We start from the raw sequence: 19,471 nt of genomic DNA, 5'->3' as shown, positions 1-19,471 counted from the left end.
AGTTCACGTAAACTCTCGGGAGCTGACGTTTTGGGGTTTTTTTTGTTTTTTTTCGTAAGCGGAGGAGCTTCTGTTTGCATCCCACAAACAGTGACTCCAAACTGTGTCAGTGTGATTGATTCAAACACTCAAGTCATCACCAAATCACCATCTACATTATGCAGTCGGCCCACTCCTGCATATTTTGGGGCTTCAAATGAGACACTAGATGGCAACCACGTTGGCAGTGAGTCTGTGTGTGTGTGTGTGTGTGTGTGTGTGTGTGTGTGTGTGTGTGTGTGTGAGAGAGAGAGAGAGAGAGAGAGAGAGGGGGGGGGGGTGAGTTACGTCGGCGTGGGACAGTGGAGGGACCGTCTGCTCATGGCACTCCGCTTGCAGCTGGAGGCGAGCTGCAGAGATGGGAAACAGCAGGAAATGAGATTAATGCGCAGGTAAAAATTGTTGGATCGCAGTCGGACGCATGAGTTGCCAATTAAATTGTTTGAACTCGCAGATTAGATTGTTGTTGCCAGGTGGGAGTAGATCTGCAGTGGAGGGAAAGCAGGGGAAAATGTGCCGCGTCTGTTGCGCCACCGGTGCGCTTTCTGGGGACGGAGCGAGCGACGGCGACGCGCTGACACCCCGCTTTTAGATGGCTCCAACATTTGGGGTGCAAAACAGGTGTCAGGGAAGTGTCGTCACGAACCCCGGAAGCCGGAGGAGGTGGGAACATCAGAGGGAAAGATGGCAGCGAAATCCGATGGTCGCGGGGTCGTCACCGGTTTCGCCCAGCTGCACAATCTGGACGAGGTGGTGGGGACGGGAGAGGACGACACTCGGGACGGCAGCTCATTCCACATCTGTCACTGCTGCAACACCTCGTCGTGCTACTGGGGCTGCCGGAGCGCCTGCCTGCATTACCTCCGGGGGAAGGGGAAGGGAAGAGATGCAGCGCGACCACCGCAGGAGGAACGCCTCTGGCTGGACTGCCTGTGGATCATCCTGGCACTGCTGGTGTTCTTCTGGGACGTGGGGACCGATTTGTGGCTGGCCGTCGACTATTATCACAAACAGGACTTCCTGTGGTCAGGCCTGACCCTGTTCTTCGTGCTGGTGCCCTCGGTTCTGGTTCAGATCCTGAGCTTCAGGTGGTTTGTCCAGGATTACACGGGGGGAGGACTGGGCTCCGTGGAGGGGCTGAGTAGTCGTAGAGCTACAGCCAGTTTGCAAAGAGACAGGTGCTGCCGCCTCTCCGTCTGGGTCTGGCAGACCCTTATACACATCTTTCAGATGGGACAAGTGTGGAGGTAAGACAAACTTTTAAGTTTGGGCCTCAAAAGAATCGGTTAAGCTCCTAAAAGCGCAGTGTTTCCAGCTCCTCTCCTCTATCCACTCAGCCAGCCTTCTAACCTCTTCTTGACTGTCACCTGGTATAACCCGATCTTGTGTACATGGCTGGGGTAAAAAAAAACAAAAAAACATCAGCACCACTGTGATGCCGTTACGCTCGGCTCTCAGCCTCATTGTGGCTCACATGTATGCATTTACATTTTAGCTTATTTCGACATTCAGTCACACCACGCGCGTTTTAGTTGCGCAAATGTGTCCACATCTGCACAGAAATCGCACCGCTGTGCGTGCACCACAGTGCGCCATTGCGCTTTTGTGGGGAGGGAAGAGAGCTATTTGCTCAGACGGAGCAGGTAGTAACCTAAAGCTCGTGTGTGTGTGTGTGTGTGTGTGTGTGTGTGTGTGTGTGTGTCGCTCACATCACAGTGCACAGTCGCCTCAATGCACCCGCTTTCCCCTCCCCGCATCAGATACTCCAACCAGAGGCCAGACGAGCATCTGTTTTCACGGCTCGCAAAAACTACATCTTCCCCCCACAGACATGATGTCATCGATTCCTCTGCGACGCTCGACAGATTTTGGTCACCAAAATCCGCTTTTTTTGGCCATGCAAATTGATGAGCCGGGGGGACTACGGAGATGCTTAAATGTGTAGATCTCAGCGCGCAATCTGTGACATCTAGAGTCTATAGTAGTAAATGTGACACCGGTGCGCATAGCTCTCCCACTATATGTGGGCTGTTTAGTCGGAGCTTCTGGCCGACGAGTTGTTGTTGTTTTTTTTTTTTTTTTGGTGCAGACAGACGCAGTGGCTGGCATTTAATGGGGGTAAAAGTAACGCATGACGGCTGCCCAGAGAGAAGTGGGGAAAATGTAAAGCAGTACACCGTGGGAACCGGCGGAAGGGTCCACCTCATTCTTTTACGGTGTTTGTGTTTGAGAGCAGCCTTTTTGCTCCTCATCGGACAAATGGATTTTTTTCCTAAGCCGTGACTTAGTGTGATGCACAGTAACATCTGTGCTACGGGCTAAATTACTCACACGCGTAAGAGTAAAATGTGAACTAAAACTCACTGACCTTTATGGAAAAAATGGCACGGGCAATTAAATTAGATATCTTCTCGTGCCATTTTTCCAATTTTGAGCCTTGCAGTTTAGTGTAAAGAAAAAAAGCCCAATGTCCTTTTTATGTTCTTGAAAAAAAAAACCAAAAAACCAAAAAAAACAACCTCACTACTGCACTAAAGTTAAATTTAGTGCTTGCTGGTGGGTCTCCAGTAGTTTTCCCCCATCCAACCCGTTTTGAGGTACACCTATAGGCTGTTAGACTGATTAGCTGCAGTTGCATTGGCTCATGTTTATTTACTCTAGTGTGATTCGATTGATTATTTTTGCTCATGTCTGTAGTGGGTTGAGGGCATGGAGAGTGCTGTTAGCAGGCACCCAGTCAAAGACACTGCTGGTGTTGATGGTGAAAGTGGTTGGTCATATGCATCCTAAGTAAAAATGTACAAAAATGGAGAGAACCCTAATTTGCCTAACCTCATTGTTGCACACTCTGTTTTAGAGAAATACCAACGAGCATTTGCTGAAACACATTAGATATTTGCTTCTCTTCAGATATTCAGCATGTAAGGAAAAACACTGATGTAAACAATATAATTGATTATGGCTGTATTAATTACACCAGGGTCCTGGTAGACATGCTGGCTCAGTGGCTTGGCTTACAGAGATTTGTAAATGGAAGTGAGCCATCAGTAGTGTTATTAGTCTGATATGACTGTGTGCATCTTTGTTTAGGTGCCTACGAACTCCAGTAAACCCATTATATAACAGCAGCTGGAAAATAGGTATTTTATCCTGTTCTATTGCCATATTTAAATGAGCTCAGTGCCACACTTGAACTATTTTAAAAAATCTTTTTAAATATATCAACTTCCACATGCAGCTGGCTTGCTTAGCTAAGCTCAAAGATGGAAATGGGGGACCCCAGCCTGACTCTTCCTGTATAATCTCCTCTGGTTGCCTGGTAACTGTTCCCCTGATCCCAGCTGCATAACCGTAAAATAGCAAAGTTAAGTTTATACCAAACAACTTCAACTTTGCATGAACATGAAAAGTAAGAATTTGCACAAGAGAAATCCAAGATGGTTAAAGTACAACAACAGACCGGAGTGATTAAACGTTGCTTATGAGGAACTCAAGGAAACATAATGTGTTGTTGTGTATGTTGTGACAGCACAAAACCTGGGGGCAGGGGATCATTGTCAGGCCACTTTCTCCCTTTGGACATGATCCGCCTGGCTGCTGGTTTGGAGTGGAGGGTCAGAAGCTGCTCTTGTCAGCTTAGTGAGAGTTCATAACCTGAGCCCCACAGGGATAACAGTTGATATGGAGATTATTAGACGCTGCAAGATGCCACCCTGCCAATAAGCAGCATATGTTGTCATACTGCGCTGCATCATGTGGCGTGCGTATATATTAAACTGTTCTCTACCTAGTTCACTTTGTTGCATTTCATCAGCTGTGTCTAAACTTTGAGAAGCATGTCTTTTGTTTCTTTTATGGGTGATGTTGTTGTTTTTTCATGACTGGATTTCAAATGACCAATAATGGCCATTCTCAGGCAAGCTGCTGCAGTATCAGTTTGTGAAATGTTTTGCCATCATTAATACGAGGAAACAACCTGAAGTGCTGACAGGAGTCAAAAACGCTGCTTCATCATGTCTCATTACTGAGTTCTACTTTCAATTCTACATTCAATTAGCTCCTTTCTTTCCCCCCTCTCCTTCTTTGTGTACCTGAGGACTGAGCCGATGACAGAATCGCCGAGCTTGTTTTGCAGTTATCTGCTTGTTAATTGTTGACAGAGTGGGGAGGATTCCTCTCCCATCTGTAATCCCACTATGACACCGGCTGTCCGTAGCTCTTTCATGTCCTCTCTCCCCGTGAGTCGCCAGCACCGCTGATGGTGTCTCCTTGAGCTTTAGAGATTCTCCTCACATACGCTTAGCGGATCGCACATACACAGCGGTCTCCTGGCAGCACGATGAACAGCTTAATCAGTGTAAGCCCAAATTAGTGCCTGGCTGAAAGAGAACTGCATCCATCCGCACCTCATTGCAGGAATCCATACAGAAATTTCAGAGGGTTTCAGGAGGTTGGGAATTCCCCGCAGAACTGGGGCGGGGCATAGTCTACCCCTTCTCTTTTTTAATTCTAATAGCTGTGTAAAAGTGGCAAGCTCCTGTGCTGTTCCGCCAAAGTGAGCAACACTTGTGCAGCAGCGATTGCTAACCACTAAAAAGTGAACGCATTAACATCACATTGCTTCTTCAGCCACAGATACTGGTATTTGGCAAAACATTTTTAAAGATTGTTCTAACACGACTGAAGCGTTTATTGGTTTAAACAAGCAATCCAGATGTTAGGCAAAACATTCGGTTTACATGTCCCTACACATCTGTCTTCTGTCTTATGTGGTTGTTGGCTGAAGGTGAAAGTGTGCATCACAGGTTAAAGAAGTGGAAGTCGTGGGCATATTTAAGAGGTTGGAACCATCCAGTATTGTCGTTTTTTAAACCAACCTTAACAATTAAGGTCAGAATATTTCACATTCTTCTGCATTAACTTTGGCCATTCTTGTTTTGTTTTGTTTTTTTAAGCTGTTTCTCGTCAGCTCCCCGACTAAGGGCACATTAAGAAAATATGCATCAGAGCAACAAGTGGCTAGTCTGAGACATCCATTCCCATTCAGCGTTTTAAACATTGTAAATGGTAAATGGCCTGTATTTGTATAGCGCTTTTCTAGTCCCTAAGGACCCCAAAGCGCTTTACACAACCAGTCATCCACCCATTCACACACACATTCACACACTGGTGATGGCAAGCTACATTGTAGCCACAGCCTGGGGCGCACTGACAGAGGCGAGGCTGCCGAACACTGGCGCCACCGGGCCCTCTGACCACCACCAGTAGGCAACGGGTGAAGTGTCTTGCCCAAGGACACAACGACCGAGACTGTCCGAGCCGGGGCTCGAACCAGCAACCTTCCGATTACAAGGCGAACTCCCAACTCTTGAGCCACGAGTCTCGTTCAGCCCTGGATAAAAGACTGTACGTGGTATATTATGAATGACTATTAAAAGTTTCATGTTGGTGCTTTTATAAGTCCAGTAGGTGGGTTGTTTGAAAAAACAAAATCCTTCTGGAAGGGGTTGTTTTTCTTTTAAAGGTTTTGGTGATCACAACTGGCATTTGAGAAGTAATCTGAAAGATGGTGATAATTTGTCAGAATATAAGAAAAAGGCTGGGGAGCTGTGCCTCTGTGAAACGACTGCTCTGCTGGTGTCAGTGCTGAAATTCTACCTCGAGCACCAAGAAAGTTTCAGCGCCTCATCTTGGTATTTTTAACCTTATGAGGTCCTGGTTTCAGATTACACTCAGTGAATATTAAAGGGTGCTTGTATATGGGACTGTGTATTGATTTTTTCCTGTCTCCCAGGCATATGCAGCTCTGTTTTTTCACAGTGTTGTAACCACAGTGATGAAGGGGTCATCTGGGAACTGCGTACCGTGTTTGGATATGATCAAATTTGCTTGTCTTATTTTGTATTTGGTGCACATTTTGAGTCCTTCCTCTCGCACACTTTAAACCTTCACTCGGTTCTTGACAGTTTGTCAGCACACAAGGGAAAACTTTGAAAGTATTATGAGTTTATGTATATTTTTCATTTTGCCATGTCCATCTGAATCAATAGAGTAGGCTGAAAGGTTTCAATCTGGTTAGCGAGAAAGTAGTATTTTAAATATGGTGTCTAAGATCATCGCTGTGTGTGGGATGTATTACTGCTTTTTTTTCTACTCTTATAAATTCTCTTTCCAACTCAGTGCAAGAAAATGAAAAAAAAAACAAAACAAAAAAAAAAAAACAAAAAAAAACCACATCTACAGTGTATATGGAGAATTGCCAGTGAGATTGCTACTCAGACCGGTTAACATATAGCGTCACTCAAATCCTACGATCATCTTGGTTTTTAAGGAATTCTCCAGCTGAACAGAAGCCAACAGCGTGGGGATCCCCCCCCTCCCCCTCCACCAATTCCTCACACCCCCTTACTGCAGCAAGCAATGTTTAAACACTGCAAAATCTGGTTGGTTGGATTATGCTTTAATCCAAAAAACAAGAACGGGCTTACCACCAAGCAACACGAAGGAATCGCCTCATGGTCGATGTCTGCCTGTGTTTCTGTCACGGTCTGACTGGGGCAGACCGTATGTGTTGCAGAGGAGGACTCAAACGCAGACCAAAATGTGGTGTGGATTAACAAAACAAGCCGTTTATTGAGGTTGGCAACGAGGGTACAAAATAATAGGGCATCGGTGAAAACTAAACAATAACCTAAACTGGGTGAACTAATAACAAAACATGAAAAACCTTAACCATAGTGAACTGACATGGGTACCTGGAGATGAGACATGGATGAGCAGACGACCTGACAATGGCATGAAGAAAACAAAAGGCTTAAATACAGACATGAGGTGATCAGGGGAAGTGGCGACACATGGGGGAAAACAGCTGACAGACATAAACCTAATGACAGGACCAGGAGAGGAAAGCTAAATACAATAAACAAAGAACACATGACATTGTCAGAATAAAACAGGAAATACTAAAACATGACAACACAACTTAACAGACCTAATATGTGATGAATAAATACAAAACCCCAAAACATAGAAAACCCAGGAACAATAACTGCCTAAACTAAAGGCAGATAGGAAATAACACAAACTAAATCACATAACAAAATGAGACAAATACAAACATGAACTCAGAGCGCTGGGTCAGAGACCCAGCCTGTGACAGTTTCAGAGCCTGGTAAATATTAATACAGTCTGCGAAGGAGTCAACAAAAGCCTCCCTTGGCTGGCTGGGCTGCTTGTAGTTGCCAAAAAAGGTTTGTAGACGCAGTGAAGCAAGACACTGAGATGATTCAATGCAACCAGCTGCCATGTCAATGCAAAAAAAACACAAGAAAGACAAAAAAAAAAAAAAAAAACAGCCGAGAGGGTGAAAGAAGGGAACGATGAAGGCTTGGATGGATTGGTGATTGGCAATTACATATTGAGAGTTTAAAGCGGTGAAAGATGGGAACATCTTGTTCCCTCCGCCGTGGAGGCACTGGAGTATTTTTGGAATGAAGGGAAGGAGCGATCGATGCCTGGGGTCTTATTGGACTGCTTATTCTCTTTGCTGGTAGCAAAGACAGGGAATCTCCTTTAAAATAAGATATATAAAACATATTATGTATTTATATTTACATGCTAAAGACATCAAAATACATCAGCTAGCAAACCTTTTTTTTTAAATTCAGGTGCACATCTACCTCTGTTGTGTGTTATTTACAGGCAGCACATTACATTCCAATTGGTGGATCACATCAGTGTAACGCTGCTCATTTTCTCATTAGCAGTGATAACAGGGAACAAACCTTTAAAGCCAGCTCTCCAAGACAGCCCCCAATTATGTGACAGAGGAGCCCATCAAAATACAAGAAAAGCCGGCTTTCTTGGGAATGCGCCGCAGCCGGGGGTAAAGAGACAGAAAGCCATAAATGGCAGAGAAATATTTGCCTTAGTCATTTGAGAAGCGGAGATGAGGGGGAGAGAGCTGAAAAAGAGAACTCAATTGCTGTTTTGGTTCCATTTCTTCATGACTTTGGTTGAGGCTGGAGCATTGCTGGAAAACGTTTCATTCAGTGGGTATTCAAATCCAGATGTTTCACCTCTTAATAAACAGATGGGTGATTAAACTGGGTCTTGTAAAAGACTCAACAAGCTTTAGTGGAGGGTTTTGACAACACATGGGTACGTAAGGGTAACCCTGTAAATAAATGAGTAGCTAACATGTTGGTTCATTCCAGTCTTGTTTCTACAGGCGGTAACGCCAGCTGTTACTGTAGAAGGCTCTTAAGTTCAGTGCAGGGCAAATGAATACGGATAAAAAGCATGTGATCATGCTTGATTTAACCGCCTCAGGCTGGCCTCCTAAGCAAAACAATATTTTGTCGTAGACGCCTGAAGGCCCTGATGCTAAATTCTTTCTGCCTCTCCACGCTGTTCAACAGACAGAGGCAGGCTCATGACTGAATATCAAGCACACGGGGGGCAGATGGGTTACCAGACAGAGATCTGTATGCGGATCACACAAACACACACACACACACACACACACACGCACATACGTGTGTACGTGAACCTCAAGGGAGTAGGGAGAAGCTGTTTTTTTATACACCTCTTTATATGCAGTCTCACGTCACAGCATCTTGCTCTCTTACAGGAACCACACACCTTGAGAATAACACATTTCCAGGTCCTGTTTCGCGCTTTGATCAGAGAGTGGTGAGTCAGCTGGCAGTGAACTCCTCCTGTCCTCCCGTGGCTCTCTCCTTTTGCCTAAAGTCATCTCCTTCACTCTCTTCCTTAGAGAGTACAGTCTGCCTTTTGTTGCTGATTGAGTCAAGCGTGTTTGTGACGCTGGTGACATTTGGAGCATTTTTAATCAGACTACATGACAAATAATGCGGCTTGTCTGTGTTTCAGTTTTGGTGACTGGAGGTGTAGCACCAGATAGCAAGGATTTGTTTCTGTGGGATGGATTCATATACAATCTCTGAAAGCAGGCGTGCTGACCATGTTAAGAACCTAAAGTGTGATTTAAATCACTGCTGGCATTAAAATGAGGATGACATCACAAGGGCTATGTCCATCTTTTATGTACAGTTTATTGGCAGTAATATCAAACGACTCCTTAAACTGTCCAGCTCCTTTTGTTTGTCGTTTTGTTTGTGATTGTTGTACGAAACCGTACATTTATTAATGATTCTAAAGTAAACATGTCTTTAAAAGGCACCAGTGGGCTTGTGAGTGCCTCAAACAGGGTAAAAATGTCCCGAGAACGGGGCTAACATGGGTGTTTTCATTCAAACCCAGCCTTATCTTTACATTTGATTAGACAAATACTCGCCAGATTCAGAGTATTGTTCAATTTGCCTTTGTGTATGCTAACATGTTTACACTCGTCTTTGCTGCTCGCTACAGTTGTAGCTTGCCAGCTTGTGGAAATTGGCTTGTGACGATGTAGGATTTATTGACTCTGAAGTCTCTTGTTTGCTCAGCGTGGCGTGCGGCTGGTTTTATTGGCTGCATCATTTCGGTTCCCGGTCCTCCCTACAACTGTCTGCTAATCCCATTCTCCTCTAAACAAAACCCTAAATCGGCCCTTTTTGCCACTTTCCCCTTTGAAGCCTTCACAACAGCACGTGTGATGTATATTCCCCCATTACCCAACTGCATATTCTACTCAGAGAAAATCATTACGTGGGCCCATGGGCTATCCAGTGTGAGCTGAAATACTCACATACAAAAGCTATTTTTCATCTAGAGTCCCTTGCCTAATAGCTGCATCTCTAATATATATTTATGCCCCTTTTTCTCCTGGAATAGGTGAGGCCCACATTCCCAGATGGACCATTTGAGTTCATCATGTGTCCTCCCCGTATAGTCTCTCTATCCATTAGTGCTTCATAAGCTCTGTCTACCCTAACATATGTTTTTATTTTTATCCCTCTCTCTCACTTACATCTATTAATGTTCTCAGCCTCCTTATAAACCCCATTACTCCCCCCTTCATCTATCCTGGAAGTAGACACCACACAGTCTTATCCTCCCCTGCTGTAGTTAGAAAGATGGGGGCTCTCTACACGGTGTGCAGTGTCCCTTACCACTAGTTAAAGTCATGATGCTGCCTCCCTCCCCTCTATATTTCTCTCTATGTCTGTGCTTCTCTCTCTCTCACTGTTGCCCTCACATAAAGCTGCATTTGACCTCCATTTCTGTCAAGGAAACTGGAGCATCTGGCTCCTGCCCCATTACAACACAGCGCCTCTTCCCTCCCTGCCTTCCTTATCCTGCCATACCACCCATCTTATGCTCCCTGCAGAGCCCATTTTCAGATCTCCCACGTTCCGTTCCTCATTTCCACCCTGACAAAACGTCTCGTTCCTGCAGGAAACTGTTACACCTCGGTTCAAGAGTCCACCTGTGGCGTAATGGCTCTGTTCTCGCAGCTCATGGCATTCCTTTAGATTCACAGCTTTTCACATGGCCACTTATTTATGCTCTGCTGAAAAGACCGCACGCAACAGAGCAAGTCATAGTTCACGTTGTAAAAAAAGGGAGAGCGCACAGTCTTTCATTGTAAAATCTGAAACGTCTTCGAAGGTGCGTTGAATGAGATTTCGATGCTAGGGCAGAAAAACAGGTTTAAAAAGGTTTGCTGGTATTGCAAATCCCACTGAGAATCAACACCCGGCCGTGCAGTGTGTGTGTGTGTGTGTGCGGTGCAGCTTATGGCCACTTTTCAACTCAAGGCAAAATAATGTTAGTTCAGAGAAGCTGCAGGCAGCCCACGAGATCACACCAGCTGACTGTACACAAGCTGTTCAGTGTGAAGTGGAGAAAAACAAGCAACAGGTGAAGGAAGGCAAACATCAAGCCAAACAGAAAGCAGTCTTTCTCTCAGTAATTGAACCGATAAATCGAGTAGAACATATAACATTAGAGTGAATAATAATGCAAAGTATGCAAGTGTTTTGCTGATCGAAATAAAAACTCACTAACAAGTGATTCCAACAGGACGGACGGCATATTCTGCTTCTGCAGGTTGTGTAAGGAGCTGGAAGAATCTGGTTTGATATAAGCAAGAATATTTTCTGCAAGTGGGTAAAAGTTGTTTTATTGCCACTTTAAAGAAGATATTTCAACAGACTCTTACATAACAATGTGAACAAACAGGTTCAAAAGGCTTTTAAAGACTTTACAGCCTGAGCATATATCATCCCAAAGGAGCTCAGGTGACTATGGAGGCCATTTGAGTGCAGTGAACTCACTGTGATGTTCAAGAAACCAGTTTCAGGTGATTTGAGTTTTAGGACATGCTGTGTGCTTCCTGCTGGAAGCAGCCATCAGAAGGTTGGCATGCTGTGGTCAAGGATGGACACCATCAGCAGCAATAATCAGGTAGACCATCGTATTTAAACAATGCGTATTTTGTGCAAAGAGATGCAAAGTTTGTCAAGAAAACATCCCCCACACCATTAAACCACCAACAGCAGCCTGATAGAAGGCAGGACGGAGCCATGATTTCATGTTGTTTACACCGAATTCTGAACCTGCCCTGTGAATGTTGCAGCACAAGTCGAGTATCGTCAGACCAGGCAGCATTTTTCCAATCTTTTATTGTTAAATTTTGGTGATCCAGTGTGAATTATAACCTCAGTTTCCTGTTCTTAGCTGACAGCGGCAGTGCCTTGTGTGGTTTTCTCCCCTCTGTAGCCCATCTACTCCAAGGTTCAATTTGTTGTGTGTTCAGAGATGCTCTTCTACATGCCTTGGCTGTAACAAGCACTTATTTGTGTTACTGTTGCCTGTTATTGAAGCAGTGCACCCATTCTCCTAAGACCTCTGGGATTAACAAGGACGTTTTCACCCAGAGAACCACTGCTCGCTGGATATTTTCACTTTTTCATACTATTGTCTGTAAAACCCAGACCCTGGCTGGTTGTGGGGAAAAACCCCAGTATATCAGCAGTTGATCTGATGATTGGTTTGAACTTTTGCGACCATTTCTACAAGCCTCAGTGCACTGAGTTGCATTTGGTTCGCTAATTAGATATTTGCATTAACCACCAGCTGAACAGGTGCATCTAACACATTACAGTATGCTACAGTCGAGGTCTAAGCAGTTAATTTTTCAACAACTATTAGTTTCCACATGAAGTATTCATAAGAGGTGCATAAATGATGACTGGATATTTTACAACGTAATAATCCATTCTTAACAGTGTGAAAACCAACACTGAAAAACTATTTATGCACACAAGCACATATACACACACATATTCACTCACACACACTTTGATGCTGTCTGCGCTTTATTCATATCTAGTCTGTGTCTTGAAAGCTGGCTCAGCAGTGTTCAGTGAAGACCACCATTGTTTGAGTCTAATCATGGCCGACGCTCCAGGCGTCAGTTTGATAAACAGACAATCTCTGCTTATAAATAATTGAACAGCCCCGTTAGTTCTCATGCTCTCTCAGTGTCACACTTGCAGTGTTTCACACTCTTCTCTTCTCATTCTCATATTTGCATGGTGATACCCTGCTTAGTGAGTTGTTACACTCACTGAGAAATTGGGAATGTGACGATAGAAAGTCAAAAAGCGCGCACGCACTTTAAAAAAACCCCAAAACAACGTGATGTTGTGCGGAGCGTGCACGCCGTCTCAGCTAGCTATGCCTGGATTTACCCTCTGAGACAGTTTTATCTAGTCTTTTGCTGAGGTACTGTAACACTTCCCTCATTCTGGCTTTCTTGCAAACAGACGCTCATGAAAGCGATCCTTTTCTCCAGATCCCAACAAGGAACCAAAAAAGGGCACATTTCTTTACAGTATGTGTAAACCCACATGCTTGAATTCATCTTGGGCTTTCACGCATGACATTTACTGTAAGAAAAACATCTGTTCTGTCCTACATAATGTTAGTGGCCTGCTCGTATTTAGAACAGCCTGTATTCAGGCCTCTTGCTCAGTAGTCCATCGCTGTCCTTCTTGTGTCCTTCTTTTCTTCTTTATGATTGCGGCTGGATGGATTTTTCCTTTATTCTGGTGGCTGTGGTGAGGCAGAAGAGCTAAATTGGGTTCTTGTGGAGGGCTGAGAGCATCATAGGAGAGAGGTCATCTGCTCAAGAGACCAACAGTGATCAGTTAGATGTCATACATCACCACCACTTCAGGACTAGCAGGGAAGGGGGTTCATTAAAAGTGCATTTCATATGTTGGGACTATTTTCTCTGTTTACCAGTCATTTTTTCTTTCTCTCTCTCTCTCCTCTGACTCTTGCCCCTCCTCATATCCTTCTGTCTTTGTTTCTATTTGTGTCTGCTCTTTGCACTTCCTGCTTCCCCTCCCACTCTTCGCCTTCATCCCTCTGTTTTTCAGCTCTTATCTCATGTCTGTTTGTCCTCAGAGCAAATTACATATTAACAGGAGTCTGAATGCTTTGTGCTCAGCAGGCCATTTAAATGCATTGTGGTCAATATGCCTGGCAGCAAAAGCAGCAATGCCCAAACAAGTTCCTATAGATCGAAACGGTTGCCTTTGCAAAGGTTTTTTAAGAACTGTAGAATATGCAGACTTTTCCCTTTTTCTGCAACAAAAGCAGCAAGACTGACTTTATACTTAAGTCGGCTCTTACTCATATCTAAATCTGTTTGTTTCCAGCTACGTGTGCAAACGTGTGAACAGGGATACATGCATAGGTGGCGTGAATGTTCTTTTGCCTTATGTTTCGATGAGTGTTCAGAAGCACTCGGCTCATCTCATATGGTATAGTGTAAAACATCAGATTATATGCTGTGAAGTTTTGCTCTGCGGCAGCACAACAACACTTCTTATGTCAGATTCAGACCTATATGAAAAAAGAAAACATAAATCCAAAGGTTCTGAGAGAAGAACGACAGAAAGGGAAATACGTAAGACGACAGACATCGCACAAAATAAAAGTTAAGCTATATATGTGCGCACCGGGCTGATTCTTTGCAGTGTTTGTAGTCAAGATGACTGAGCAGTCTGAGCGCTGAATTCAGGTCAATTTCCCCCAGAGACAAGGGTTTCAATGCCACTTCTTAGGAACATACATACACATACACTTGTGTACAGTTTAATATATATATAGTATTATGAACATGGAATTCTAGTATATAAGGAATAATTATATACAGTATGGACATGGATTATGGGCCCAATATGTCAGTGAACATTGCTCCATTTGGTTCTTCCCCTGCAGTGTTTTGAGGATGAAATGGAGTCAGTGAGATATTTTCAGCCGCCGTAACTGAGTGGATTAGTCCACTATTCCTTGAAGGGACATAACAGTGTAAAACTGCCACTGTGACTCCCCTGCCTCTATACGGATTACAGGTTCAGAAGAAACAACAAGAAGCGTGCTATAAACATCTCATATGCAGTATATCCTATACAATACTGTCCAAGAGATTTAGATGGAGACGTTTCAGATGGAACACGTGTGATTGCTCCCAAATGTGTTCATTCAGCACACGAATGCACCCGCAAACATACAGTCACAATCTGAGTGAGTAGCAACAAGAAGAACAGGGAGTTGCACAGCAATTGCTTTGGTTCTGGCCTTGATTTTAACTTTACAGTCATATTTTGCAGAGGAGCCTTGACAAGTCCATCCAAGTGCCCAAAAAATATACCTGCAAAGATTCTTGAAGAATGTGTGCAAGTATTAAAAGGTGTTAGATTCTGATATATTTTGGCATTTGGTTTCTGCTTAATCAGCAGATTACCAAGAATCTGATGTGAGGGCACACAAATGGATGCTTTGTTCATCTCTCTGCAGCTTTGGTGCTTGCAACATGTTTATCTTTTTATTTATATCAAGAAACTTTCATGCAGCACATTTCCACCAAGGTGTTACGTCCTTTCTTGTGTTTGGTGTACAACCAGGTGTAATAAAATCCATCCAAGAAGGAGTTTTAGAAAACTGTCAATTTCTGGATGGCATGAAAATATTACACACCAACCATTTTTTTTCTTTTCTTTTCTTTTTTTTTTTTTTTAGAAATTCAGCAATCCAAGCCATATGGCCAATTTACACATTTTTAACCTTGATGAGCAGTGACGAGCAAACACATTTCCAAATGCTCCACGTCTTTATGGTTGCCATTTTCACCCTGAAAATTGTTAGCAACCCCACTTTCTGTTTGCCTTCCCTCACATTTTGCAGTAAATGGATTTATGCTCTGTGGATTTTTATGTAGAACGCGCCAAGATTAGCAGGACGTTTAATCATGGAGCCTTTTGAAATAAGCTTAACATTTATCCGAGTGCAAGGCTGGGAAAAAAAATAGCATGGGAATTCTTTTTCGTCTGCTCTCAGGAGAAAAGTCCTTGGGAATGGAGAAAAAAAGAAAAAAAAAATCAAGCAACGCTATCAAATATGTGGGTGTCTTTTTATTGATTTATTCGAGACTATTTTGATGCAGAATTTCTGTGGAAGACTTTGAGGCTTTTCCCACACTATTTTCATCCAAGCGAGAGAAGGTTGCTTATTTGATCATTTATTTTTGTCCACTTTGGCATTTTCCCTCTCACTGCCACAAGAGATTGCTGACTGGGTTTTGTCTTTTTGGGCAAGGCTGAGCTTTCCGCTCCACTCTCTCTCACACACACACAAACTTCCCCAGTGGGCACAAAGCTCTCTTTTGAAGACGAGTCAGTGTAACAAAACATGGAGCAATATAGATAGTAGTAGAGCATTTCAAATATGTTTTCACAGATAATCGCGTTTTCATACCTGATTTTCTCAAACGCTTTACTTGAAAACCTCTCAAAGTGGTGTCTGTGAACCTGTGTGTTACTAAAAACAAAATGCTCTCCTATTATTACCGTAAAACCGTGTCATGTAGAAACTTATTATGATTTATGAACATATTTTTATCTTACTCATGTAGAACAGTGACACAAACAATACTACTTTAAACATAAGTTGTACATTAATTTAGCTCATGATTTAAATTAAATATAGCATTAGCTGTTAGTTATCTATATTTACTATTAATGCAATATTTAGTTACATGTAATTCATTCATCACTTTTAAATTATTAATTTTAAATAACAATTTTCTTGAGCTGGTTCTTTCTGACTGAATAACAAAACATTTTTAATCTTTGCATTTGCAGTTTGGTTTATTAAGATCAAAATCACACATACCTGGAGACTAGCTGGTGCCCCCCTGGTTACCATGGGTCACTAAGGGAAAAATGGTTGGTGGCTGGTCGCTGGCAAATGGACGGTGACATTGGTCATAATTGCACACACAACCTCCTTGTGATTGCTTTGGTCACTATCAGAAAGTGTGAAAAGTACAATGTAAACTGTGAATGGAGACTGTTCTCCTTAAAAGTAAATGTTATACTTACCATCTTGATGGATGCTCAATCATCCAGGTAAGTAAATCTCCAAAACTTGATTCTGTTTATCTGGACGTAGCGTTTTCAGTGGGAGAAACGTTTTGTCACTCATCCAAGTGACTTCTTCAGTCTCAGTGGTTGTTGATCAATGGTCATGAGAATTTGCATAATTATGATTAAGGAATTGACCTCCCAGCCCATTGTTCCTTCAGTGGGCTGGTTTCAGTCATTATGCAAATATACTGTTTATAATATTGAGGAAACCTGCAGTCAGCTGAAACTGAAGAAGTCACCTGGATGAGTGACGAGACGTTTCTCCCACTGAAAACGCTACGTCCAGATGAACAGAATGAACTTTTGGAGAGTTATCCTTACCACTGCAACCAACACATTTTAAAAGCCACAGCTCTTTTTTGAAGGAGAATCTCTGTTTTTGGAGGAGTCACAGTTTATACTTTGCACTCAGCGAGTAGTGGGCCACAGCTTGCAGATGCGATGGCATCTTTCATGCAAACTGCCAGCAACCATGGTATTCAGTGGACGAAGCAAGGGAGGTTTTTGGTGCAGCATCCTCTTTGCAACTGATTTCACGCAGTAATTGGCAGCAACCGCTCGCCAACCAGTTGGGGAATACACACTTTTGTGAGTTTTCAATTTTCTAGGCCTGCATGATTGAGGCCTAACGTGCACATACACGTCCCATGACATGGAAAACATTTTGAAATATTAGCAGACATTTAGGACAACTTGCAGTTACATCATTGTATTACTGTCATGAAATGTGAAGAGGACTGAAGTGCAGCTTGCAAACAAACTAACGAATCCTTCAACTAACAAGAGCAAAGACGCCCCAAAGTCTAAAATATACATACATCCAAAAAAAGGAAGCACACAGCTGATACCGGGGAAAGACAAAAGTCCAAATAATACACGACTTGGAAAAAAAATGACAAGGCAAAAATCCAGGCAAACAGAATGATGAATTTAGTAAGAAACATCAGAGGAAATTCAACAGTGGGATCTGACAAACAGAGAGAAGGTGAAAAAATAATTAAAAACTAGTTTCGGGAGAGTTTCAAAGGAAGGAAATAAAATTACCATAAGACAAGAAGGAAAACTATCCTACAAAGTACAATAGGAAAAAGCAAAATGAAAAGATAACCAACACTGAAGATTAACCTAAACATTATTACAGACAGGGTAGCATTGAAGGCTCACCAACCCATTTGCTGCAAGGCTATTTTAAAGGCCTGAGTTTGATTTTACTTGGGTCATTTGCTTCTTCTCCTGCTCTTCTACTCTTACTCCCACTTTTCCTGTGCACTCCTGAAGCCTGTCCTATCATAATAAAAGCTAAAAATCCCCATAAAGTATGAAAAAAAGCACAAAAGGTGAAAGCAAATGAACGAGACAGAGGAAACACTGAAAGTGAAGGTTAGACTATTAAAAAGAATGAGACCAGAAGAATTTAACAAGATCTAAGGCTTGGAATCTAAACTTTGTCATGAAATGGAAATAAAAACTGAAATGAAGCTAAATATGACCATAATAATTGACTCAAAACAGGAAATCAAACTAACCAATAATAGACAAGAACCCAAATTTCAAAAGCCACACCAAGCTCTTGGATCATGAAAATTACATCAGACTGTATTTGATTACCAACTGAGAAGGAGGCCACCATGCCCAGGGATATCCTTTGCTATTCACCCAATGTCAGCAGGGATTGGTTCCAGCCTCCCCATCCGCACTCAAGGGTAAGAGGATGTATGTATAGCACTGCACAGCTACCAATGACAACTTGTAATAGGTCTTCTGAGAGGTTTTGCACGGTATAAATCTACACTTTTACCTATAATTATATTACATTTTTATACCAAGCCAAATGCTGTTAATGCTGTACAGTGAGTTTGACACTTCAGATGACTTTGTGTGTTTGTGTGTTTGTGTGCATGCGTGCGCACATTCTGGCTTGTGTTGTGTGTTTCGCACCTGGATGTGGACTGTTGATGACGATTTGATGTGTCAGGTTTCATTTACACCTGTCCTTGCCAGAGACACTGTGAAATTAACTGAGCCAAAACACAAAGTTGCCTAAGGTTTGTCCAAATGTCTAATCAGTCATTAACATGCCTTACCTCAAAGTTGCACATCTATGTGCAACAGAGAGGAAATGAGAGGAAAGAGCAGAGCAGATTATCTGTGCTATGTGTGTACTTAAGTGTGATTGAAGGAGAGAAAGACTAAGAAGGAGACTGGAAAAAGAGAATATAGGAACATGCTACAGTAGACACTGATTATGAGATTGTAAAAATGCTCTGCCTGCTGAGGGAGATTTCCCAAACTCATTTGTTCTTTAGTGAGAATTATTAAATAGATCATCTGGCAGTACAGTAATAATGCAATTAATTATTCACTGCTGAATCCCCAGTACAGTTTTAATTAGCTCTTTGCACAGCATCTGCCCATCAGAATTATAAAAAAACAAAAAAAAGTGACACTTCCCACTAAACATTGGGTGTCAGATAGACGTGAAGATAGGGCTGCTCGATTATGGCAAAAATGATAATCACGATTATTTTCACTGAAATTGAGATCACGATTATTTGACAATATTTATTTAACCCTTTAAGACCTACTATAGAACCAAGTCCACCAGAACTTATATTATTTTTTTTTTTTACATGCTGTAGTGCCATTTGTGGGAGCATTTCAAGTTGCTATACATCAATACAACTGTTATAGCCCATATTTTAATAATATGTATGCATTAAGTCCATAGTAACTACATAAATTGCAAAAAAGTGCAATAAACTACAAAAAAAATTGAAAATCGCTTTTGTTTTGTTTACATATATTTCTACTTGGAGAAATTTAAGAGGCTTATCCCTCAAAACTTTAAATACAATAAAGTTGCAAAAAATAGTTTACAACAACAGGAAATTTATTTTGAGTGTCTTCATAGTTTTATTTTGGAGATACACCAATTTTGATATACTGCAGGAAAAACAAAAAACAATCCTATGATGCAAATTTGCAAAGAAAACAGCATGTGCATCATTTCACTGTGGGAAGTG

At 42.4% G+C, this 19,471-nt stretch overlaps 1 protein-coding gene across 1 annotated transcript in view; it reads left to right on the top strand.

Annotated features, from left to right (window-relative positions):
• Positions 1-352: 352 nt before the first annotated feature.
• The window catches only part of xkr6b (XK, Kell blood group complex subunit-related family, member 6b), a 76,939-nt gene continuing 57,820 nt past the window's right edge, over positions 353-19,471 (top strand). The window contains exon 1 of the mRNA XM_085248283.1: positions 353-1,286. Coding sequence (XP_085104409.1) covers positions 724-1,286 — 563 coding nt within the window. The 5' untranslated portion in view covers positions 353-723. The remainder of the gene's footprint in view (positions 1,287-19,471) is intronic.

This window comes from Mchenga conophoros, linkage group LG15, assembly GCF_057382185.1.
Source record: "Mchenga conophoros isolate Kocher_MC1m ecotype Shallow Benthic linkage group LG15, M_conophoros_male_GT1.1, whole genome shotgun sequence".
Classification (NCBI taxonomy): Eukaryota; Metazoa; Chordata; class Actinopteri; order Cichliformes; family Cichlidae; genus Mchenga; species Mchenga conophoros.
The sequence above is the reverse complement of the archived record's forward strand: the minus strand, read 5'-3'. Positions and strand labels throughout refer to the sequence as shown.